The sequence below is a fragment of the Photinus pyralis genome, unplaced genomic scaffold, assembly GCF_008802855.1.
Source record: "Photinus pyralis isolate 1611_PpyrPB1 unplaced genomic scaffold, Ppyr1.3 Ppyr1.4_LG9, whole genome shotgun sequence".
NCBI lineage: Eukaryota > Metazoa > Arthropoda > Insecta > Coleoptera > Lampyridae > Photinus > Photinus pyralis.
This window is the reverse complement of record NW_022170878.1, coordinates 15,736,155-15,763,283: the sequence shown is the minus strand read 5'-3', so window position 1 is coordinate 15,763,283 and position 27,129 is coordinate 15,736,155. Positions and strand designations below refer to the sequence as shown.

General features: G+C 35.1%; 1 protein-coding gene across 1 annotated transcript; it reads right to left on the bottom strand.

The window, feature by feature from the left end:
- Positions 1 to 559: 559 nt before the first annotated feature.
- LOC116181108 (histidine-rich glycoprotein-like) lies at positions 560 to 27,129 on the bottom strand. The gene is made up of 5 exons (XM_031501382.1): positions 26,994 to 27,129; positions 7,104 to 7,218; positions 6,566 to 6,807; positions 2,877 to 3,029; positions 560 to 868 (listed from the first exon to the last, which is right to left on the bottom strand). The coding sequence occupies exons 1-5, from the start codon at positions 27,012 to 27,014 to the stop codon at positions 695 to 697; spliced, it is 705 nt and encodes a 234-aa protein (XP_031357242.1). The 5' UTR covers positions 27,015 to 27,129; the 3' UTR covers positions 560 to 694.

Sequence of the window (27,129 nt, the reverse complement as noted above, 5' to 3'; positions counted from 1 at the left end):
TCCCTAATTTTTCCTGATCATTTTTAAAGTAAAATCATACAGGTGTAAAGTGAAAATGAGAAATGACCATAAGGGAAAGTGTAATAAAGGCGTTCAACTAAAAATCGTTTTACAAAAAATGGTGATTTTTCATTTGATCTCAGAGAAAGCTTCGCTTGACAAAACACCAAAATGTTATATGATAACCGCGGAAAAACGTATTCAACAATATTTGGTCTGAAAAACTTACTGACATTCATCGTAACTTGTTCTTCACAAAGCACACTCACAATAAAATGGACCAACAGAAATAGCATCACCACATCCATATCCTTACACAGTCAAAGCAGCAGTAAAAGTTTACAATATGAAATCTGTGAACTTATAACACGAAGGCTTGAATTATTAATCACGCATCCACTCCGTTATTCACAACCACGGTATTGTCAAGAGCGAAATTATATCATTTAACTACAGAAATTGATTTCTAGTCGGAACGCAAACGATTTGATTTCTCCATCAATTATGCATCCACGTTGATTACCTACCTTTTACGGTAATAGACCTCAATTTACCCTTCAATTTTTTACAATATCAATTTTATTGCATTTAAAATTAATTGTATCCACTTAAGTAGGCTTTGGGACAAGGTATTTTATAAAAATAATATAAAACTAAATGCTATCGTTGTTTATAAATAAACGCCGACGCTCGTTTACTGGACGAGATGTGGATGCTGTTTGTTCGCCTTCAAGCTCTTCTTCGCCCACTTCTCCTGTTTCGCGTACTTCTCGCGCGTCGTGTCGCGCTGGTAGATCTTCTTCGTCGGAACCTTGTGCTTGTCGGATTTCTTTCCCGTTTTTCCGTTGCGTTCGGAGTGCTTTCCTGCCTGAAATAATAAGTTGCAGTAATTAATAATAAAGCAATAAAAAAAAGGGTAGAAAGATTAACAGCCACCTTTTAGTGCAATAGGGGGTATGGAGTCAGAGATCAGAGTAGGCCATATTATAATAAATTCGCTGGTTCCGTTTCAGATTTTGTGGTGGGCCAATCTCATTGGTCATTACATCCGCTTCGTAAACATACAAACTATTGCTTTCAGTTGATTTACTCAGCTTCTGGACTCACAATTCAACTTCCAGCAACTTATCCAGTAAAACTTTCAATAAGATGTAAGACCACCGTAACGTTAAATAAGGAGATGTTTTCCCTTCCTTATTTAATATATTTTTACTTTCTAGGAATTCATTTTCCAAAATTGCTTATCTGTCAATGTTCAGCCATGTTTAAATTTGCAACCTATTCCCCTTTGAGAAAAGTTCGCGTCCCCCGACTCGTTTAGAATAGGCAGATGTTAGACTACGACACAAGACAACTCTGGTTTCGAATCCCTATTCAGGCATTTGATTTTTGCAAGTGGAGTGAATTGGTAAACATGAGCGTTTATGAGCCTTTGAGATTGTCCTGTGGCGGTCATCAAGACACAATTTTTTGTAGCATTTAATATCATTAAGAACCGTTTAGTGGTATTGGGTCTTTTGCGTTGTGCCTTTTAGGTTTTAAAAGCCTTTCAAGAGGCTTCAATAACCTCAAATATTTTCAAGAGCGATCAGGAGGCGACTGTAATCTTAGAAGCCTTTATTAGTCCTTTAGAGTATTTAAAGATTTTATGAATCTTTAAGCGTCTTTAGACGTTTTATTGATCTTTAACGGCATTTAAAAGCCATCATCGCACGCTATTTCTTTGCAAAAGCCTTCAATCATTCATTAAATATGTTGATTTTGTTTAAATAATCACTTTGATTATTTTAATTTGTAATTGTATAGTGTGTGTTAAGAGATTTGATTTTAATCATTTGGAAGTAATTGCGTTATAGCAAAAGTTTATCTCCGGTCAATGCGATAAGAGTTCCTTATCGCTGCGAGATTGTGAGTAGCAGAGTTTAATTGAGCTAGCTGAACAGGTGTTTGTACGAGTGGTTTAGTCCCTTAAGATCTGCTACAGATCTACACTTGTAACGTTTGTCTTTTCCAGTTTCGAATTTATATTCCGTTTGTGCAGTGACTTTATAGAGACAGTGTCGACAATAGGAGCCCAGCCGCCGTGTTGCATCGAAAATTCCAATGAGAAGTATACTCGATGCAACATGGTCGCCGATCCCACCAACCAATCAAAAATTACCCCACCACTGTCTATAAAGTCACTGTATCCGTTTGCTACCCGCTACGCCTCTGTGTATTTCTAGTGCAAGTTCGTTGTGGTTAGATAAATTTTGTCGATGTTATTTCGTAGTTTTTCATTCTGCCGCTAGAGGTCATCCGAATGTATCTGTCTGTACAGTGACTTTAGAGACAGTGGCGGGTGTCTAATTTTTGATTGGTTGTTGAGATCACATGTCATACGTGTATTGTGTGTTGCCTAGAGCTAATTCGAATTTTCGATGCTGAGCTCCTTCTATTCTCGCCACTGCCTCTATAAACTCACTGTACCTTTCCGTATTTTTCCTTGGTCCATCGCGTGCGCGTTGTTCTTCGTTCTTTTCGATGGTGGTCAATTCTGTTTACAAAATTTGCTCTTTACCAGGAGTGGTAACCATAGCGACGGATGAACTACATTTGCGTACTGTTTTTAAATTCTTGGAACTTTTCTAAATTTTTTGTATCTTTCCACAAATTTTTGAGTGATATAGAATTTTGCCGTATTTTCCAAATATTTCTAAATTTTCAAATTCAGCTGAACTTGTTTGAATGTTTATGAATTTCTCTTACGATTTTTTTTAAATTTTTGAATTTTTACCATTTTTTGTTCAAGATGTTTTTTATCTCTCCAAGAACTTTCCGAAAATTTTGGACACCCCCTCTGCGAACAGAACAGATAAAAAACTGCGAATATTTACCGTGTGCTTTCCATGCCCATTTTTGGTGTAGTGAATGTCATGAAATTTATGATTTTTTCCTCCGTACACGTGATATTCGCCCGATTTGTGACCGTTGCTGTAAAACGCGTCGTGTTTATTGTGCTCGTCCTTGTGGTACTGTTCCCTGAACGCCTGGAAAAAATGAACATCATGATAAACTATGTTTAGATTCTTCATCCAAGAAAATGGGCTCAATTTTTACTTTTATTAAATACTAGCAGACCCGGCGAACTTCGTGACGCCTTGGGGAAATCTCGTCTCCATGGATGGGACGTACGCTCGGGTTCGGCGACTGCGCCGCCTCTCCTCGCCCACCCGCCGATCTTCATACCCCCGTTTAGGGCTACGTCGTCTTGCTGAAGATAAAAAGTTTGTTGTAGCCCCCCCCCCCCTCACCCCGACAAAACACATTTTGATCATCATAAAGCTAAAGTTTGTGCTATATCTAGAACAATCGACTGTGTAAGGGCTTCCTAAAGTAACGGATGATGACGACTGTTAGTACCCGAAGTCCCAATAAATAAATTATTATTTATATTAAAATATTATAATCCACGTGTTTGAATGCAATTCAATACTTGATCACGTGATCTGCAGTAAACTGTTGCGAAACCAACTTGATCTTTTTTTGGTGCGAAACAGTGCTCCGTGTTGTTTTACAATCTGATTATGTTGTGAGAGTTTTTTGAAAACAAGCACTTACTTTACAAATTACGTAAATATTGCGAAGGTTGTGAATTCAAGGTAACTGTAAACTTTAGCGTTCGAACAATAACGCCACAAATATTTCCATTAACGGAAGAATCTGCGCATAATCTGGATGATCACTCTAAAAGAACTAATGGATCGAAGAAGTTTGAAGAATTCAGAAGATTTGAGGAGCTTGCAAAATCAAAAAATTAGATTGGAATACTTAAATGAAAGAATACGAAAAATATGAAACCGAAATGATTTTGAATAGAACAATCTGATCAATTTGCTTAAAAGAAGTCAAGTCAACCACCTGTAAATTACTGTAGGGTGTGTTTTTCTTTTGTGAAAACAACACTCGCGCTTAGAAGTGACACAGAGTTAAGGTACCTACATGTAATTTAGCGCCGGGTGAATATTGTTTATGTAGGATTAAAGAGCTCGTACTGGTACAAGACAAGAAAATTAGCGAAGGGTGGTTTTATATTTTGGTGTCGGACTCTAATAATAGACAAAATTTCATGCAAATACATTAACCACAGGCAAAACAAATGCGTTTAAACGCGGGAATTAAGGTTTTGGTGGCCCTCAATTACAAGGGATTATTTGCGAATTAAAAACTATCACGGTAAATACGAAAATAGTGGAAGTTTTAAACGGGCTCTGTAACCCTAATAACTCAATAAGAATGATATTCTTCTATACATCTAGGTTGGCTTAGGGACTTCATTTTGAATGACGGTAAACTTGAACTGCCAATCAAAGGTCGATTTTCCTTGTCATTAGTTGGATCCATGATACAATGGATCAAGCAATTGGATCAATCCGTGTTTTGAGATTGAACGAGCAAGCACTAATATTGCTGTATAATTAATGTAACTAATTTATTGTATTCAAAACAGTACGAAACTGACTACTTTAGGGATGTTGCAATTTTATTTGTTTATCAGTGAAATAGTAAGGGACAACTCATAGATTCGATCATTTAATGTAACCGGTTTAGAAAATCAAAAGGAAATTAAATTGTGTGGACCCATCTTGAAGAAAGTAAATTTTCCAATGATAATCCTTCCATTTATTATTAATACTGTAATTGCTAGTAAAGGTAATAGTGGCCGTTTATATTATTCGGTCACTTTCACCAATTTGACCTAAAATAAACATTACTCTTTGTTATTGTCACAAATGTCAGTAGATTAATGCTAACTTTTATCTGTAATACACAGCGTGGAAATTTTGTGTGGAACACTAAATATAATATTGTGTAAATTACGTCATGAAAACATTATTTTAGCCTTTAGGGCATTCTGTATGTGCTTTATTTTCAATATTTTAAATGCAAATCTGGTTATTTACGAATAAACACAAAGTTGGTTTATTTTATTTGAATATGTATCTCAGTGTTCGATTTTCCTTTTAGAAATGTTTGGAAATAAATAATTCTAGAAGTAGAAGTAAGGAACATCTGGTCGTTGCGATAAGAAGTTTTATTGTTAGGCGAAATTTAATGAACCCAATTTCGCTGATAAAGAGATACATATTTTATGAAGAATTGCGCGTTTCATGTGGAGTTTGGGTATTTTAAATTTCTCTAGAGTGAGAAAAGTAGGTAGCGCGAATGTGTTGCGAGTAAAACAGAGTTATAGGGTTATACGTGACCGTTTTTGATGAGTTTCATGAAGCACTCTGAGAAACGCTGACGCTAAGGTTTCTGGCAACTGCTATTCTAAATATGGGATTGGGGAATGGAGATGAAGTGTATTAGTTGAAACCGATTAGAAACCATTTTGAAGGTGTATTTGTAAAATAAAAAAAAAGTGGAGGTTAAATCTGGAGAGGTTTTCGGAGGGAATGATGGGTTTGGCCAAGATGGCGCCAAATTAAGCATTATGCGACGGCGCGAAAAATTCTAAGTGCAACGAGAAGAGTAAAATTCTCAAGGTACAGAGGAGATCGCATTAATAATCAAAAAGAACAAAAGTCGCGACAAACTGCGAGTATCCTAAGGTCTCCCCCCTAAGTTTGGATTGGCAACTCGGACGTGCGGAATCTAAAATTGGTGTAGCCCAAAAATTGTAAACTTGCAAAACTTCAAGGTTAAGTTAAAGCCTGATGCTCAAAATCTGAAATTTGAAGTCACAACTTAACACTACAAATCTGGGGCTTAAACTTAGTTTGGATTTTGGAGTGGGGGGGGGGTCTCAACGAAAGGTATTAATGTTTACCACCAATCATAGTCCTTCTGATGGGGGTGTAGGAGGAGAGTACCAACAAAGGGCGATTGGGACGTGTAAAAGAAGCATCTACTGGTGTTTAAGAGCGAATATCTCGAATGTGTCGAAGGATAGTACTCACAATACACACAAACCGCCCCGTAATCAGGACGAATGCAGAGAATTTCGATGTCTGTAAAACTGTAAAATATGGTAATTGCGTCTTTCTTATAGTTGTGTATTAAATCCATTACCGTGAATTTAAGGGTCAAAATAAAATTTTAAATAGTTCAAATAAAACCTCCACGGCTAATTTTCAACAGTGAGTAACTTGTTGTTGGGTTCATGAATTCTAGTATAAGTTTGCCAGTTGTGTTTCAAATAATAGGTAAAATTTGGTATTGTTTATCCAGAAATTATACAGTTCCTTCTGAAAGCGATTCTGGTATATACCTTTTTTTTGCAATCCGACAAAATGTGTACATTGTAACATTACCTATAATTACTTAAAGAAATTCAGCATTTCCACCGAAGCGGAGAATGGTTTGTTATTAAAATTAGTAAAAAACTAATTAGAGCAGAAAATGGCGCTCTCCGAACCGGATCTTTCCTCGTAAAAAGAGATTAACAGATATTTACCTGTATATTAAAGTACTCTCATTTATACTAATTAGACAATTTGCAATTAATTTTTTTCTTGTTTCTGAAACGCAGACATTTCCTGCTGTAATCCGGCATATTATAACGAAATAAAAAAGAACAAACCTTGCTGTAATGAGTTTTTTTGTCTTTGGCGGCTTGCTTGTGTTTCGCGCCGTGCTCGGAACCGCCGGACAACTTCTTATGGCTCTGCCGGTAATTTCCGTCCGAGTGTTCCGTTTTTTTCCCGCCACTTTCGTTGTCGTGCGTCTTGTGCGCTAGCGTCACTTTCTCTCCCTTATGCGACTTCTCGCTGTCATGGTGTTGATTATGTCCGGCGGTTTTCACGTGCTTGTGGGCGATTGCGTCTGAAAAAAGGGAACGGAATTAGTGTTACGCGATGTAAACTTTTGAGCTCGGTTTCGTTTTGGTAATTTTCGACACCAAACGAAAGTACCGAAAGTTTGCGGTTGAAATCGCTCGCTATAAGGGGAGGTGTCGTACAAAAACTAGCCTCTTGTAATAGATGGTTAGAGAAAAAAACCAATTTGTTAGAGCTGAAGGATTTTGCTCCGCGGACTCCATTTCAAGGTTCAAGGCCTCGGTCTGACCAGAATGCGTTCAAGAACGTTTATGTAACATGCAAACAATAACACAATCTCACCTTTTTTCTCATTATCTTCCTTATGAGAGTTGTGCTCGGCCTGGTGGTGCTGCTCCAACGCCGGCGCGTGATTTGCTAAACTTAGATTTACGACCTCCAGGAGGACTACGGCCAACTGTAACAATAAATAAGCAAAATCAACACAAAGACGCCACAATTAGTACAACATGCATTGAATGTACGTTCCATGTACGTTCGATTTCGATCACAGTTTAATATCATAAATTACTTAGAATGGTTCTGGATATTATATTCTAAACATCAACAACACTATAATTAAGAGCAATAAAGACGCGATCTTCCATTTAGTGAACGAATAAACCGATACAACGAAATATCGAAGGATCCTCAGTATTACAATCACTTTTAACGACAATTTATTTTAATCTTACAAAATACATTTTATAGTTAACAAAAATGCATCAAATTCATGTCTTGGGCTTTGAGATAATGCTCTTGGTTTTTTTCTCAACGATCTTGGTGCATAAATAACGATTTTGACATGTTTTGATCAAAATCCATGTGGTCCATAAAAATAGATCAAATTCATGTTTAGATCATTGAGATAATGCTCTTGATCTTTTTTCCAACGATCTTGGTGCACAAATAACGATTTTGACATGTTTTGATCAAAATCCACGTTTTCGCCAAAAATTCATCAAATTCATGTCTTGGGCATTGAGATAATGCGCTTAGTCTTTTTCCCAACGCTCTTGGTGCATAAATAACGATTTTGACATGTTTTGATCAAAATCCCCGTGGTCGCCAAAAATGCATCAAATTCATGTCTTGGGCATTGAGATAATGCGCGTAGTCTTTTTCCCAACGATCTTGGTGCATAATTAACGATTTTGACATATTTTGATTAAAATCCATGTGGCCTCAGAAAAATAATTTAACATTTTTGAATCACACACATGCGGTTATCAAACGTGCACGTTATCAACTCTTTCAGCATCAAGATAATGCGTTTGAAAACTTTTACAACTCTAAATTCATGTGTAAAGAATAATTTTGGGTACATTTTGCTCTAAAACTTTTGACCGAGACCACAGAGAAGAGTTATATTGAATCGTTACACATCTAAGAGTCATAGGGAATAATCTAGCGAAAGTCCGAACTCGATACATGACCTAGGGAATGAAATATGTTAATTTTTATTATATTGAGTTCGCAGTTTTTCCTGTCCCCGATTCACTCGAAGTCGTATAACTTTTGTTCCTGTTGAACCAGCTTCCTGAAAATCAATAGCGTCCGTTCTTAATGTCCAACGTACCCGTATACCAAATTTCAACACAATCGGCCACTTTTAAAAAGAGTTAGAGCGCACACGGACGGACGGACGGACGGACGGACGGACGACAATACAAAACTATAAAGGATCTGAGGATCCTTAATAAATTACACTGGTAGCAATCTGCAGCCAAAACCAAAATTTTTGGGATGGGAATGAATACATACATATATGTACCTATGTACATTAAATGTACGTCCACTAAGTACAACCTTGTATCAAATTGAGTATTTCAATATTATGTCCATTACTTATATAGGTACTACCACAGACACTACGTACATAGTAAATTAAAGAGATGGAATGCAAATTGTTCGTGTATCAGTGGCGTAACTACAATGTCTCAAAGTTACGCAATGAGGACGGGCCCCGACTTAAAAGGGGCCCCGGCAAAAATGTACAAAAAATGAAATTTTTATATAAAAAATACTGAAAAAAATTGAAAATTTCCCGAACTCCTTCAATGTTACGCTTGTGTTAATTATTAAGGATCCTCAGATCCTTTATAGTTTTGTATTGTCGTCCGTCCGTCCGTCCGTCCGTCCGTCCGTCCGTCCGTCCCTGTGCGCTCTAACTCTTTTTAAAAGTGGCCGATTGAGTTGAAATTTGGTGTACGGGTTCTTTGGACATTAAGGACGGGCGCTATTGATTTTCAGGAAGCTGGTTCAATAGGAACAAAAGTTATAGGACTTCGAGTGAATCGGGAACAGGAAAAACTACGGGCTCAATATAATAGACGAGATAATAGAAATCAACATATTTCATTCCCTAGGTCATGTATCGGGTTGGGACTTCCGCTAGATTATTCCCTATGACTCTTAGATGTGTAATACTTTAATATAACTCTTCTCTGTGGTATAAGGTCGAAAGTTTTAGAGCAAAATGTAGCAAAAATTACACTTTATACTTGAATTTAGAGTTTTAAAAGGTTTCAAACGCATTATCTTGATGCAGCAAGAGTACATCACGTGCACATTTGATAACCGCATGTGTGTGATTCAAAAATGTTAAATTATTGCCATATGGGTTTTGATCAAAATAATCAAAATCGTTATTTATGCACCAAGATCGTCGAGAATAAGACTAGGGGCATTATCTCAATGCTCAAGACATAAATTTGATGCATTTCTGGCGACCACATGGATTTTGATCAAAACATGTCAAAATCGTTATTTATTCACCAAGATCGTTGGGAAAAAGACTAAGAGCATCATCTCAATGACCAAAACATGAATTTGATCTATTTTTGGCGACCACATGAATTTTGATCAAAACATCTCCAAATTGTTATTTATGCACCAAGAACGTTGGGAAAAAGACCAAGAGCATTATCTCAATGATCAAAACATGAATTTGATCTATTTTTGGCGACCACATGGATTTTGATCAAAACAAGATTAAAAGCATTATCTCAATGGCCAAGACATGAATTTGATGTATTTTGTAACATTAAAATAAATTATCGTTAAAAGTTATTGTAATACTGAGGATCCTTCGATATTTCGTTGTATCGGTTTATTTACATAGTTTGCGTTACTAAAGGAACAGATAACATTGTTCACAGGCGGTAAATAGGTACCTATAGGTGAAAAATCCGGACCAATATCTACAATATAAAAAAATTAACAATCCGAGGAAGTAACTATTGAATTTAAATCATCATATCATATCATTTAAATCTGACCTTAATTTAATACGAAATTTGATATGCTCAAAAGTAGCCAGCTAAAAGAGATTTAAAAGCAACGCCATCCGTTTCCCATTTGTGAAACATAAAATTCCGAAGTCTCTTACATAAAGTACCTTCATGAAACACTTTGCTAATTAGCGGGACCTTCTGCAGTCCAGAAGATATCTGAAGGTGCTGAATACGGTAACCTTAAACTGAACTTGTATTTCGAGATGAATGCGACTAAGTACTTTTAAAACACTCTAGCATTTACCTCTGCATGGACGAAACAGTTACCGTCATTCAAAAAAGGCGGATTCATACACAAAGAATAGAAATCGCTAATCAAACTTAATAACTAAATGAGTTTAAATGTATCTCCAGCGGTGTCTGTAGATACGCCACCTGTACTTGTCGTTTGAAATTTTGAAAGCAGACATCTCAGAATGGACGAAAATACCATAGTGGAACCTCCAAGAGAAAAGCAAAAAACGAACGTTGAACAGCGAATAAATAAGTTCAGAGTTAAGCAACGTCGGAAGATCGATATGAGGGTGATATCTTTATTAAAGAATCCAAATCTTCTGGAGTGTATTTCTAGTGAACTTTCATTTATATATTTTTAAGATGGTTGTCATTAGAAATCCAAGCGGTTATATTAAGCGTAAGGGAAAGGGCCCCCAAATATTTTTGAGGACGGGCCTTTAAAATGAAGTTACGCCACTGTCGTGTATGTATGTACATCTAGTGTACATAGTGTACGTGCACTAGAATTACTACCCGGTGACAAAGTGGATACGTCCACATTATCAACACAATGTGCAACTTACTCACACCACTTTCCGTTAACGTACATCGTATGTACATCCATGGTGCATGTATAAAAATCGCAACACCACAAGATCAGTTCAAGGTTTAAGATTTAAGGTTTGTGGTTAGAGGTCCAAGCTTATCTGTTCGGAGCTCGAGATCTCCAGGATTCAAGATTTTTCAAGTTCCAGAGCATGCAGGATTAAGATGCAAGACTTAAGATCCTGAGAATTCATGGTTCTGAAGATTCAAGACCTTCAAGTCTTAGATCCCTCTATCCTGAAGACTTAAAATTTGAAAGAGATTCATTAGATTCGAAATGTAAGGTAAAGTTATAGAGGTCAACATGATTCAAGGTTCAAATTTCAAGGTTAATTTCAATATCCAACCCGCAGAGTAGAAGGTCTAAGGTTGAAGTTTAACTATCAGAACTCAATACAGAATTCAGAACTACGGATTTCAAGGTTCGAGAAACGTATGACTCAGTGTTGCCAAGATGAAGGATCCAAAATTGGAGATTGCCAGAATTCAGGATTGACGACTAAAAATTTGAAATAAGTTAAATTTTGTTGTTGTCAAGATGCAAGACTCAACATTCTTAGGATCCAAGATTTTCAAGATTCTCAAAATTCAATATTCTCAAGATTCAAGATTCTCAAAATTCAAGATTTTCAAGGTTCTCAAGATTCAAGATTCTCAAAATTCAAGATTCTCGAGATGAAAGATTCTGAAGATTCAAGATTCTCAAGATTCAAGATTCTCAAGATACAAGATTCCAGATTCTCAAAATTCGAGATTCTCAAGATGAAAGATTTTCAAGAGTCAAGATTCTCAAGATTCAAGATTCTCAAAATTCAAGATTCTTAAAATTCAAGACTCTCAAAATTCAAGATTCTCATAATTCAAGATTCTCGAGATGGAAAGATTCTCAAGGCTCTATTCTCATGAAGGCTTAAAATTTTAGGTTCAAGATTCTCAAAATTCAAGATTCTCGAGAGGAAAGATTCTGAAGATTCAAGATTCTCAAGATTCAAGATTCTCAAAATTCAAGATTCTCAAGATATAAGATTCCAGATTCTCAAAATTGGAGATTCTCAAGATGAAAGATTTTCAAGACTCAAGGTTCTCAAGATTCAAGATTCTCAAAATTCAAGATTCTCGAGATGGAAAGATTCTCAAGGTTCTATTCTCATGAAGGCTTAAAATTTTAGGTTCAAGATTCAAAATTCAAAGATTTCAAGTGTAAAACACAGTAGACCTAAGTTAACGATTCTGAACTTCCACATTCAAAATTCAGGATTCATAGTTCAAAAGCAGGATTCAGATCGGATGGAGTTGCCAAGGTGATGACAGCATAACATGAATTGAATTACCGTGGTTTCAAGTTCCTAGCCTAGACATCAAGGATCCAAGATTGGAGATACGAAAGTGAAGACTCCAGGTTGAAGGTTTGAGGTTCGCTGTACGTGGCACGAGATTCCCAGGATTGGAGATCCTCAGAATTCAGGATTTTCAAGATTCAAAATCCTCAAGCCTCTTCCTCTGAAGGTTAAAAATATAGAGTTTAAGATTCAGGAAGCAAGATTCATAATTTGAGGTTAAAGGTTTAAAGATCCATCCCGCCCGAGTACATAATTCGGGATTCATGGTTCCGCAATCAAGATTCAAGGTGCAAGAAACTTATGACTTAAGAATCAAGATTGGAATACGAAATTGAAGATTCTACGCTTAAGATAAGTGGCTCGAGATACACAAAATTTAAGGTTCTCTAAATTCAAAAGATTCTGAAGATTCTCACGATTCAAGATTCTCAAGATTCAAGGCTCTCAAGATTCAAGATTCTCACGATTCAAGATTTTCAAGATTCTCAAGATTCAAGATCCTGAAGATTCAGGATCCTCAAGATTTTCAAGGTGTAAGATCCTCAAGATTCAAGATTCCCAAGATTTTCAAGATTCAAGATTTTCAAGATTCAAGATTCACAAGATTCAAGAGTCTCAGGATGCAAGATCCTCAGGATTCAAGATTCTCAAGATGCAAGATTCAAGATTATCAAGATTTAGGATCCTCAAGATCCAAGGTTCTCAAGATTCAAGATTCTCAAGATTCAAAATTCTCAGAATTCAAAATTCTCAAGATTCAAGATTCGCAATTCTCAAGATTCAAGATCCTGAAGGTTCAACATCTTCAAGTTTCTCCAGGTGTAAATCCTCAATATTCAAGATTCTCAAGATTCAAGGTTCTCAAGAATCAAGATTCGGGCTTGTGACGATTCAGGATTCCCAAGATTCAAGATTCTCACGTTTTAAGTTATCACGATTCATGACTCTAGATTCTCAAGATTCAAGATTCGCAATTCTCAAGATTAACGATTTTCAAGATTCAAGATTCTCAGGATGCAAGATTCTCAGGATTCAAGATTCTCAAGATGCAAGATTATCAAGATTTAGGATTCTCAAGATCCAAGGTTCTCAAGATTCAAGATTCAAAATTCTCAGGATTCAAAATTCTCAAGATTCAAAATTCTCAAGATTCAAGATCCTGAAGGTTCAACATCTTCAAGTTTCTCCAGGTGTAAAATATCCTCAAGATTCAAGATTCTCAAGATTCAAGGTTCTCAAGAATCAAGATTCGGGCTTGTGACGATTCAGGATTCCCAAGATTCAAGATTCTCACGTTTTAAGTTATCACGATTCATGACTCTAGATTCTCAAGATTCAAGATTCGCAATTCTCAAGATTAACGATTTTCAAGATTCAAGATTCTCAGGATGCAAGATTCTCAGGATTCAAGATTCTCAAGATGCAAGATTATCAAGATTTAGGATTCTCAAGATCCAAGGTTCTCAAGATTCAAGATTCAAAATTCTCAGGATTCAAAATTCTCAAGATTCAAGATTCGCAATTCTCAAGATTCAAGATCCTGAAGGTTCAACATCTTCAAGTTTCTCCAGGTGTAAAATATCCTCAAGATTCAAGATTCTCAAGATTCAAGGTTCTCAAGAATCAAGATTCGGGCTTGTGACGATTCAGGATTCCCAAGATTCAAGATTCTCACGTTTTAAGTTATCACGATTCATGACTCTAGATTCTCAAGATTCAAGATTCGCAATTCTCAAGATTAACGATTTTCAAGATTCAAGATTTTCAGCAATCAAGATTCACAAGATTCAAGATTCACAAGATTCAAGATTTTCAAGATCCTGAAGATTCAAGATTCTCAAAATTCAAGATTCTCAAGATTCAAGGCTCTCAAGATTCAAGATTCTCAAGATTTTCAAGATCCTGAAGATTGAAGATCCTCAAGATTCTCAAGGTGTAAGATTCTCAAGATTCTGAAGGTTCAAGATCTTCAAGATCCTCAAGACTCTCAAGATGCTCAAGATTTTCAAGATTCTCAAATCAGGGTTCAAGGTGCAAGAAACTTATGACTCAAGAATCAAGATTGGAATACGAAATTGAAGACTCTGAGCTTAAGATTAGAGGTCCGGGGTTCGCTACTCGTGGCTTGAGATACACAAAATTTAAGGTTCTCAAGATTCAAAAGATTCTCACGATTCAAGATTCTCAAAATTCAAGATTCTCAAGATTAAAGGCTCTCAAGATTCAAGATTCTCAAGATATAAGATTCTCAATATTCAAGATTCTCAACATTCAAGGTTCTCAAGATTCAAGATTCGGGCTTGTGACGATTCAGGATTCCCAAGATTCAAGATTTGCAAGATCCTCAAGATTCAAAATTCCCAAGATTCACGATTCGCAATTCTCAAGATTTTTAAGATTCAAGATTTTCAGCAATCAAGATTCCCAAGATTCAAGATTCTCAACATTCAAGATTCACAAGATTCAAGATTTTCAAGATCCTGAAGATTCAAGATTCTCAAAATTCAAGATGCTCAAGATACAAGTTTTAAAATTCTCAATATTCAAGATTCTCAAGATTCTAAATATTGAATGTCAATTGTCACGATTCAAGATTCTCAAGAATCAAGATTCGGGCTTGTGACGATTCAGGATTCCCAAGATTCAAGATTCTCACGTTTCAAGTTCTCAAGATTCATGATTCTCAAGGTTCAAAATTTTCAAGATTCAAGATTTTCAAGATACAAGATTCAACATTCTCAGCATTAAAGATTCACAAGATTCAAGATTTTCAAGATCATGAAGATTCAAGATCCTCAAGATTCAAGATTCTCAAGATACAAGATTTAATATTCTCAATATTCAAGATTCTCAAGATTCAAGATTCTCAAGATTCAAAATTCTCAAGATTCTAAGATTCAAGATTCTCAGCACTTAAGATTCAAGATTTTCAAGATCCTGAAGATTCTAGATTCTCAAGATTCAAGGTTCCCAAGATTCAAGATTCAAAATTCAAGGTACAAAGTTAATAAATAATAATAATATTCAATTCGATTCAATTCATTACTTCCAGTGCGCAGAGTAGTAGGTCTAATGTTGAAGGTTGACGATTCAAAATTCACGAGTTTAAAAACTTATGGCCCAAGATGGCAGAAAGATTTTAGAAGCGAAATTGAAGATTTCAGGTTGAAGATTTGACGTCCAAAGATTGCTATTTTCAGTTCGGCATCTCCAGGATTGTAAATTCTTCCTGTGCAAGAGTACCTATGGTTAAGATACAAGATTAGATCTTCAATCCAAGATTTTCAAGAATATTAAAGACTTTCAATATCCTCTGGAGTCAAACTTCTGGGAACCCGATGTTCGAGAGAGATTGAAGAGTCTAGGCTCAAGATTTAAGGTTCAAGTTGTATTTAAACCATACCATGGATTCATGATTTTAGAAAGAACAAGGATCCAAGATTGGAGATGTACTGGTGATGTCAAGACTTTTAGTGCAAACATCTGCAGAACAGTGTCGGAAGATGTACTCCCAAAAGGTTTAACCCTAAGATTTCTTCGAGAAATTTTGGTGGAAGTGCTACGGGCGCTACACATTTTGGGGAGAAATGTAGAACCGGAGGGTCCTCCCAGGCAAAAGAAATAGTCGATCTTCATTTACCCACAACAGACAGAAATAAAGACCTTCGTACACTTGCCCCACACCCCCCGATGATACGTTCACCCTCAAAGCAATAACCCCGTCGTTACTGCTTTCAACAAGGGTAGGAAGCTAACATTGCAGGTGGTCGCAGTGATGCAAAATTGGAAGCAGTAACGAAGCATTAGCGATGTGCACTAATATCATCGTTAGTGCTTTTATTCAATGGCCGTTCTCACTTCAGGGATCTTGCAACAGAACTATTAAGAAATTGCTCACTTCACTTCATAAACCCCGTCATAAACACTTTTCCCGCCCTTCGCGGTCAAAAGTTAAAGAACTACAACAACGTCCAAAAACTTTTTTCTGATAGAACATCTCAAGATCCGTCGACTTCCGGCTAGTTAGGCAATTACATGAGAAAATTACAGACAATTACTCGTCATTAATTAGTTGACGTATAGTGAGAACAAAAATACAACCTACAGAATGGATATTAATAGCACGAAGTAGGTCCTTCAACGTGTTTGTGGAACTTTCACATCGTAGTTCTACGTTTTAATTGGGTCAACGCATTTTGCGGAGATCGAAAACTTACAAAGATTATTTTTGGATATCCGTTGAAGAGAGTGCGTTTTTTCTTCGCCACTTCGAGCGGTCATAAATTATTGCAAAATCGGGGAGCGTCCATAGTAAATATAGACCACTACCAAAACTCGTTTGATGCCTTGCGACGAGATCTGATCGTTTCGCTTTTGATTTATGGATTTAATTGGCAAAAAATTGTGGGTTACGAATTCTAAGCGGCCAATAACTTCGGTTACCACTAAATCGTCATCTAAGCTTATTTTTTGAATCGAACGCCAATTAACCTAATCGGTTTCTAATTAAAAAATGGCGGATTCCTGGGTCGGCATTAATAGCGGTAGGTACAACGTTCCTGCTGCATTGTAAATGATCCATTTGTGGCAATTTCAAGGTAGGTACAGACACAAAGATCGAGAAAGAACGAGTTAGTTATTGGAATGCGCTTTTTTAATTAGAAACTTGAGTGCAGAATTTATTGTGACGCAAACAGTGCAAATTTTGTGTGCACTAATATTCTAAAACATCTAAAAAATAACTAGAAAATTCTAAAAATAGTTTAGAATAATAATTCCTGTGCATGTGCGTTCAAAATAATTCTAGAAAATTCAAGAAACATTTTAAAAAATTTTTAGAACATTTCTAAAATTCTTTTTAAAAACTCTAAAAATCTTTTTAAAATTTCTCATATTTATTTTTGAAAATTCTAAAAAAAGCTTCAAAATGCTAGTAAAGTATACCAAAATTCTACAGTGATTTTCCTATTGGGTAAACCACTTCAAATTTTGTGTACGCTAAAATAAAACATAACAACTTTGGAGTAATTTGTACCTTCGCCGTTTCCTCCTTGGTAAGGTCCGGTAATGGTTATGCAGAAGTTTGTGGAACAACCATTTTGAATTTTTCGTTATGTTTGAAAAATGTCGAATCACCGTGTAATTGTTGAAATGTACATTCTTCAAGTGCCTTTTCATAAAAAAATTGTGCCATTGCCCCTCTTTCTTTCAACAATTAGTTTTTAGGCAGCTTGTCAGTTCTCTTGAAAATGATCATTTATCTAAGTTATTGTAGCGAATTTTCTAGAGCGATATCGAGGGGCCATCAAGTCGCCTCGAAGTCGATAAAAGATTAGATTATTAAAGGGGATGTGACGCATTCTATCCATGCTTATTTTAGACTTTTTGAGAAAGTGTATTGTTTTCTATATAAGCAAATTGAATTGTGTTTAATTCAAGTTCCAACATAGATGCCGAAGTGATAAATAAAGAAATTCGCGCTTGTGCTATAAATATACATGTTATAAATTTGAATACAAGTAAGCGGTAAATAACAATTAGCTATTACAAATCAATCTATTTAAGATCATCGTAATACTTTTTTCGACTCTAGTCATTCTGTTACGTATGGTATGATGGAAAGTGTTTAGGAAATTTGTAAAAATGAGCGAAATGAAATTTTGCTTCGGTTGGGCACCTGCAATAACCATAGGACACCCCTTTGGTGCATTTCAATTATTTTTAACATTAAAAGTTGGTTGGAGTTTAAGTACAATTCCGACCATTCCATTTTCTTTGTATCAGATCAGAATTATTAATTGTTAATTTTGTTTAAATAATCATCTTGTATTTTATATATTTGTTCAATTCTATTACGTGATAAAAGATAAATTTAAACATCTGGAAATAATTGCCCAGGATTTGTAAAAGTTTATCTCCGGTCGTTGATAAAAAGTTGTTATCGTGGCGTAAGCTAATTCGTTTCAAGATAAGAAGACACAGGTGCAGTTTATCGTTCAACGAGGTATTAATTTCTTAAGGAAGTGGAGGCAGAAGTTGAAAAAAAGGGCAAATTATTTTAAATAGAAGAGACGGACACTAATCGTTTGGTGGTGGACGTCAATTGTTGCTTGTTTGTTTTGGTGGACGTTGAAAAGAGTCTCTTGTTGTGTTGGTGATTGGCAGTTTTGCCGTTATTTAAGCGTACAGTTCGTCTTGCCAGTAGGAAACACAGTCAGTCTTTACAATCGTAAAGTTCTTGATATAGAAGCAAGGTGCTATGTGAATGTTTTAAGTCGAATTTAAGAAGAAGTAATTATTTCCCAATACCCGTAACAACAAAGAACTAAATTTTACATCAATAATTGCAACGAATCCAGTCGAGATTCGAGTGCTATAATTGAAGTAGAGAAGTGAAGTTTCGCGGAAATATCACCTGATGTTTTGCGATAGTGCGGCTGCTTGTTGAAAATCACATGTACGACTGGAAATTTTGGATTAGTAACATTTTACAGTAAATAAGATTTCTTTTAATTAATTTGTAATTCTATCGATCGCTTGTTGCGTGATATTTGTTTTTTTTGCCCTGCGTGCCTGTTTCTTCCAGCTTATTTGATTGATTTATTTGGGATAAATTTGTTTCATCTGTAACCTGAACTCTGTGACTGCTAAAGACGGAATCTCCCCCAAAACTCTGCTCTAGATTAATACCTACCTATCTTTTTGATATACAAATCACCCACAAAATGGCACTGACCAATTCAACTAGGCATCTTTAGTCACGAACTAATCTCCTTTGTTTCTGCTCCATGAATTACCAGTAATTACCAAAAATATTGTAAAAAAATTTGAAAATATCAATATTGACAGTGTCATCTGAAAGAGTTCTAGTACTTATTAAGATGATTAGCACAAAATTTGGAATTATGGGCACAATTTAGCACTAAATAAGCACAAAATTATAGTACAAAATTGAAACTATCGGCACAATTTAGCACAAAATTATAGTAAAAAATTTGAAAATATCAATGTTGACAGTGTGTAGTGTCATCTGAAAGAGTTCTAGTACTTATTAAGATGATTAGCACAAAATTGGGAATTATGGGCACAATTTAGCACAAAATTATAGTAAAAAAAATTTGAAAATATCCATATTGGCAGTGTTTAGTGTCATCTGAAAAAGTTCTAGTACTTATTAAGATGATCAGCACAACATTTAGAATTATCGGCACAATTTAGCATAAAATGAGCGAAAAATTATAGTAAAAAATTGAAAATATCGGCACAATTTAGCACAAAATTATGGCAAAAAATTTGAAAATATCAATGTTGACAGTGTGTAGTGTCATCTGAAAAAGTTCTAGTACTTATTAAGAAGATCAGGACAAAATTTGGAATTATGGGTACAATTTATCACAAAATGAGCACAAAATTATCGTAAAAATTTGAAAATATCGGCACAATTTATCACAAAATAATAGTAAAAAAATTTGAAAATATCAATGTTGACAGTGTGTAGTGTCATCTGAAAGAGTTCTAGTACTTATTAAGATGATTAGCACAAAATTTGGAATTATGGGCACAATTTAGCACAAAATGAGCACAAAATTATCGTAAAAATTTGAAAATATTGGCACAATTTAGCACAAAATTATGGCAAAACAATTTCAAAATATCAATGTTGACAGTGTGTAGTGTCATCTGAAAAAGTTCTAGTACTTATTAAGATAATTAGCACAAAATTTGGAATTATGGGCACAATTTAGCACTAAATAAGCACAAAATTATAGTACAAAATTGAAACTATCGGCACAATTTAGCACAAAATTATAGTAAAAAACTTTGAAAATATCAATATTGACCGTGTTTAGTGTCATCTGAAAAAGTTCTAGTACTTATTATGACGATCAGCACAAAATTGAGAATTATCGGCACAATTTAGCACAAAATGAGCGCAAAATTACAGTAAAAAATTGAAAATATTAGCACAATTTAGCACAAAATGTAGTAAATAGATTTGAAAATATCAACAGTGTGGAGTATCATCTGAAAAAGTTCGATCAGCACCAAATTTAGAATGATCCGCACAATTTAGCATAAAATGAGCACAAAATTATAATAAAAAAATTTGAAAATGTAAATGTTGACAGTGTGGAGTGTCAGCTGAGTAAGTTCAATTAGTCATTAAGGTGATCAGCACAAAATTTCAAATCAGCACAAAATAATTATGGGGTTTCAAGTATACAACTTCATGGACCCGTATGTATAGTAGATCTTCCGCTACATTTTGTTTCGACTAGATAGATTTTCTTAGATTTTGTGTGTATCAAGAGAATAAATTATAGTGACGTAATTGCCACCTTTGCCTAAACGAAATTTGCGGCGTAATGAAGTAGGCAAAAACTCCTCTCTCGTTAAAACTAAATTATTACGGGCATTACGGCACGAAAACAATGACCTTTGATCGTTTCGAGGTTATTGAATGACGAGAGTCATCTGAAAAATTTGATACACGAGCTTTTTTTAGACCCCCATCTAACCTCTTGTTACGCAAAATTTAATTACATGCCTGGTTCCATTTACAATAATTATTATTTTACGATAGATTTACGATCGATATAAGCTATGAATAGAAATTGCGAAACTGTTTATATTTGAAATTTGTTTACCTCTTTATTTTTATTGAGTATGAAAGGGAAGTGCACCGCCATTTAGTGAAAGTATGCGGGTGACAAAATGGAAATCTATCCACCCGTATGGTATGTGATATTAATATTTAACATGGGGGAGAAGTGCTTACATAATTTTGAATCAAGTTACAATACCTTTTTTGGATTGTTTTATTTTTTTAATTTTGCAACCCTTCTTTGGGGTATTTAGAATCTTCTTTTTTTGATTTTTGAATTTTTGTTAGAGCTATTCTAGTGTTTTGAACTGCTTGAGATTTTTAAATTTTTGGGTTGAATTCGATCTTTTTAATTGTTTGAATATTCGGGAATCTTTGGTATTTTTCAAAGATTTGAAAATTATGGAAACCTCGGAAACTTTATTAATGAACGTCGTTGAAGTAGAGCTCGCGGGGTTTTTTTGCTCCTGAATTCTCTGTAATATTTGAAATTTGAAATTTGTTGCTTTGGATTTTTGAAATTGACGAAATCTTTAGACTTCTTGAATTCTTTTGGAAATTGATTGTTTCTAAACGTTGAAAACAGAAATTTTGAATTCTTTAACCTTACAATCTTGAATCTTTCAAATTTTAAGCCTTCTTGAGAATAAAATCATGAATTCTGAGGCTCTTTAATTTTGTATCTTAACCCTCGGTGATCTTGAACTTGGAGAATCTTGAATTCTGCGGATCTCGAACCACGAACAGCGATCCTCGGACCTCTAATCTTAAATTTCCAATCTTTGATCCTTGATGATCTTTCTAAAATCTTGAATCTGGAGAATCTTGAGAACCTTGAATCATGTTATGTTCCGATCATCTTTACAATCTTGGCTCATAAGTTTCTGGAATTACTTTGTATTTGGAGTGTCATGAATAGTCAACTTTTCTTATATAGCAAAGCTGAGTGTGCTCGAGACCTTCTAGAATGTTCTCCAGGAAAACACGTCATATTTCTCGGAAAGATTGCGTCACATCAGCCTTCGTCGTCTATCGCCGATGATTAATCTTTCACGGCGCCTCGATGTCTATTGAGATTTCTGGAAAATTCGCTACAATAGCTTTTGTGCGTCCTCCTCGGCGTCCCTCATTCAAGATTGTTGAAAATTGGAAATTTATCACACAAACTCCTTAAGAGCAATTTAAACACACATCCCTGTACCTTTTATTTCTAATTACGCATACGCGCTCTTTTCCGGTTTCCTGATCGAACAACAATTAATTTCAGTGCCAGTGACTGTACAGAAGACGTTGGTTAGCTTCATTTCATTACGACGTCGATCAACTTCACCGTTCGATTTACTTGTCTGCAGTACTATTAGAGCTCCATTTCCCATAATTACCGTAAATTAGACTTGCAATCAAGTGTCATTGCTCTAATGTTGGTTAATGACTAAACAATTAATATGCAGTTACACGGTCATCCCAGGTGACCTGCTTGTCTATTAGTTCACCTAGTAAACCGTAACATTTGTTACCGTTTAAAATAGGGGTTGATGGATCTAATTGAGAATTTTGTTGTTGGAGTTCAACATTTATTTCGTAGTGTAGGTACATCACTTGACTGTACCTACTTATTTATTTTCTGTACACAGTGTGATTGAACAAAATTAGCGCAAGAAAGGGAATTTTAAATAAAATATAGGACAATTTTTGCAAAACTTTCCAGTGGTGCGTTCCAGAAAGAAACTCATTAAACTGCTTCTACAGCGTTAGAGAGCTATCTCTTTTTCTTGTTCACTCGAAGATCTTAAGTAAAAAAGTATTTTATCGAATTTGTATTTTGTTCAGTATAGGAAAATTGATACACGTACCGCTTCATAGCGAACGTGAACGTAAGTATGTCTGGTGATAACAAGAAACGTATTACGCAAAACGAGCGCACACAATACCTAAAAGTTCGAGTCAAAACGTACTATAATGGGTGCGTTAAAAATAATTATATTGGAACACTAATTAGCGAGGGATGACACTGTATACTGTACGTGCAAAATTTTTCTACAGGTGAAGATTTATTATAAGTTGACAGTGAATTGCGGGGCGAAGAAAAAAAACTCTGTCGCAGCCTGATTCGTAGCAACGTCGTTCATTTATAAGTGATAAAGGCAAACGATAATTTCAGGAACGACTTAAAAATAAAAAAACAGAGATTTTTTTTGGAATTTTGGAACAGTATCGGCTGGTTAAGAGCAATGCATTATGTGATAAATAAAATTTTGCTACAAAGGCATATGTAAGGGATTTGAAGACAATTAATCGGTACGTTGATCGCAACAAAAAATCTAACTAATAAATTGGGCAAAAATCAGTGTCAGTTGCATCATTAGCCATTTCTGAAGGGTGCAGAATTCTGCCAATTCTAACCTGACAGGAATCTCATCCACATCAATTACTAAAAATTTTTGAATTATATAAGGTAGTGGTCGATTATTTTTAGGAATTTGCATAAATAATTTTGTTTGGAGTAATTTTAATAGTCCTAAAGGAATCGACCCGTGAAAACCATTTAACGGATTTTGTGTTGCACTTATTGATAAGAATTAAATTCAAAGAAAGGAATCTAGTCATTTTTGTTCATTGAATTTTGCATTTAATTTCAGTAATACTGTAGCGAATAGTCTAGAAATCCCGATAGACATCGAGGCGCCATGAAAGATCTTTCCTGGAAATATGATGTGTTTTGTTCTAGAATGTTCGAGAATATTCGGGACCACTCGTGTTTGCTATATAAGCAAATCGAATTGCGTTTCAGGACAGTTCCAATTTCAACGCCGAAGTAATAATAGTTATAAACTGTGTATATGTCCGCGATAAATAATATGTTCAATGTTATAAATCAATTCATATCAAAACTGTTCTAAATTTAATGTTAATTAATATTATATAAATAAATAAATTACATATACAGGGTACATTTTGTATGAAACACTGGATATATGTTCAAAACAACATTTTTTTAAAAGAAGCTTTTCATGGTATCCAAAATTACAAACAATTGGCTACCAATCTACGTGCTTTAAATTTGTAATCAGTGGTGTCCTTCTGCATGCTCACGGGAGGCATATTTTTTTAATGGCAATTACTAGTTTCGTTACAGATTATTAAAGAGCACACTTTACTATTAAACAATGAATCTTTTTAGCGCATTTTTGAAAATTGACTTCGGTATTCTGTCGTATCGGATTTTTATTTATCACTCACTTGCACTCAAATTAATCAATTTGCATATATGGCAAACGAAAACTTCTAGAACATCCTCCAATAAACACTTCATATTTCTCGGAAAGAAGACGCTTTCATTCCTTATCGCCGATGACCAATCCTTTATCGGCTTGATGGCGACCTGGTGGCGCCCCGATGTCCCTCTGGAAGATTCGCTACAGTCGCTAAGTTGGATACATAAAGCAACTAACGGGTCTCTATATGACGTATCCGCCGAAGTTACGATCTTTTGTTTTAGACCCTTAAATCCCAGGAACTCATCGTAAAATGTAAGTGCGAACATCTTTGAAAGATCTTTTGCTGGTTTCGAAGACTCTTGATTCACTTATTAACTATCCTGGAGATTGTTTATAATTTTGTACTATCCAATCCAACACGAGATCCAACACATGTTCTTCGGGATATAAGAAAGAGAACTATTGCTTTTCAGCCACGGTAGACCAACGGGACAAAAAGTTACAGCCCAAAAACTGCTCAAACCTCAAAAAAAGGTTTATAACTCTTGTTACAAAGAACATATGAATATGCCCGGGTTTCTGTGTTAATAATATATTCCTTAAACCTCAGGCAGATATTATTATACCCTGTATTATACCATGGGCAGATACAACAAAATATTGCGCATGCGCATTCCAACTTTTGTATTTGCGCAATCTCATCTATAAACTAATGCCGAATCAAAAAATTTGTTTTGCGCATGCGCAGTCGGTTTTTTAAAAATTGATGTAAGGTATATAGGCATCTGAAATAAAAGTAAAACTAATGCCGATTCAAAAAATTTGTTTTACAAGTCATGCTGATATGGTGGGACAGAATGAACTCCTTAAGATAAATTGCATTTTTTGCATGGCCACCTCGTTATTACTTACGTAAATTACACACAACTTATTTATTTAAGATTTTTATATTAAGATTATATTATTTAGATTAAGATATTTCGAAAACTATCAGATAGCTATAGGACATTATTATTAAAAGTTGAAGGAGAAGCTAAAAGATGACAGAAAAATATACATGGTGTTCCATTTAAAAAAAGTGAGATTTTTAATATAAAATTTTGCAACTTTTGACCTACAAAAAAAACACCCTGTAAGCTATTTTTTAATGTTTCATAGTAGATGTATTTATTTGACTTTTACTCGCCGGGATAAAAGATATAGAACCTGGAATCAAAATTTAAGCAATAATTTTGACAATATACTGGCGCTTGCAAATTAAAAAATGCATTCAAATACAGGGGGTTCCATTTTAAAAAATGTACCATTTTGGCGCCCTACTTTGTGAGCGCCCCCTGTATAATTAAAAATATTTTTAAAATGTGGAGAATAATCAGCCATATCGTAATACAAAAGCATTCAATCGAAAAATCTTATCTTCAAGGCATTAAGTTAAGCGAAATCATTGACTCACCCTGTACATCGCTTTCAGTCAGATTTATGATAAATGAACAAGTTCTATTAACATACTGTTATTTTGAGCATTTCCCTATTTATCTAAGTGTATATTTTTCCACATAATAATTAGAATAAAAATAAGGGAATTTATTGGTGCAATGGAATAAAGGAGGTTTGGTGCTGCAAACTAAGCCGCCTATAGGAAATATAAACCCTAATAATAATATATACCCTCTTACTAAGACTATTTTTACATAACTTCTATTCTTTCTACTTTTTAGGTAGATTTCTATCTGTAATGGTACCAGTATATTTATAAGTTTATAGATTATATCACTTCCAAGAAACACTCTAACTTCCGTAATTAATGAACCGATTTGGACCAAACTTTAAGGGTTGTCGTAATTCATAAATATCTCGGTCAAATTCGTGAATCAGCCAATTCCGCCATATTGGAACAAAATGGCGGACACTTTTATATGTTAATCCGGTTAAAGAAATCTACCTACACCTGATCGGGCGAGCCGAGAGGGATTTTTTGATATTCCACACAAATATAAAGCAACAACTTTTCATTGCATTTTTGGACCTTTGCACTGTTGCCACGTTCGCGAAAGTCATACGTCAAAATTGACATCGTCAAGCTAAAAGTAACAAGTACGAGAAATGCAAACCGTATCGCGCTATAATTCTTAAGATATCATCGAAAACAAGCATTTTGCAACACCCTGTACATTTAAAATCATTCGTAAAACTGCTCTCCAAAAAAAAATATTTCATCCATCGAACTGCAACAAGCCCAAATTGCTGGATCGATTTCGCGAAATATCCTAAACGGGCAGGTTATGGGCCCAGCAGACGCAAATACGAATTTGGTAAATTCTAATTTCTCAGTGCGATAAAATATAGGTCGTATATTTTGTACTTCTAGTATAATGTTGGTTTCAATTAGTGACCCTGGGACAGTTAAATGCAAATGTCCAACTTGTACTTTGGATAGTGGGTAGTTCAAACAACTACTATAAAATGATGACGTCGATTCGCGATTGTGCCGAAATGCAACAATTTTGTTTTTACTGTAACGTTAACTGCTACATTGACCTACACACCCAATCAAACTTTGGCCCACGCCGCAGCTGTAACGAATTAATAATGGAACAATTACCAAAATATAAACAATATCCCGTAGTGACTAAGTGACGTTTCCTAAAACATTAAAACTGTCACCTGAAGCCGGAAATAGAGCGATTTAAAAAAATTAGTTGACAATTACACGAATTTATTTAACTGTACCCCTCATTAGAAGGTACTCAGTATTCAACGGGTGTCCTCCGCAAAATGCTGAGTGCATTACAATTACAATTCGACATTCGGCGCCCATGTGGCAGAAAAATAATGAAAGTGATCGCGTTCTTGCAGACCTTGCGATGCACTTTTTTTTGTTACAGCTCGAGAATGATTTAAAAGAATCTTACCAAAATAGCAGCAAACTTCATGACGACGTCTCTTTTGTGCGGAACTTTACGCGAACTAAGTCTAAAACAAGACTAAATCCTAAATCCTTGATCCACCTGTACTGTAGTAGAAGTAGATGGAAACTTGAAAGAATTA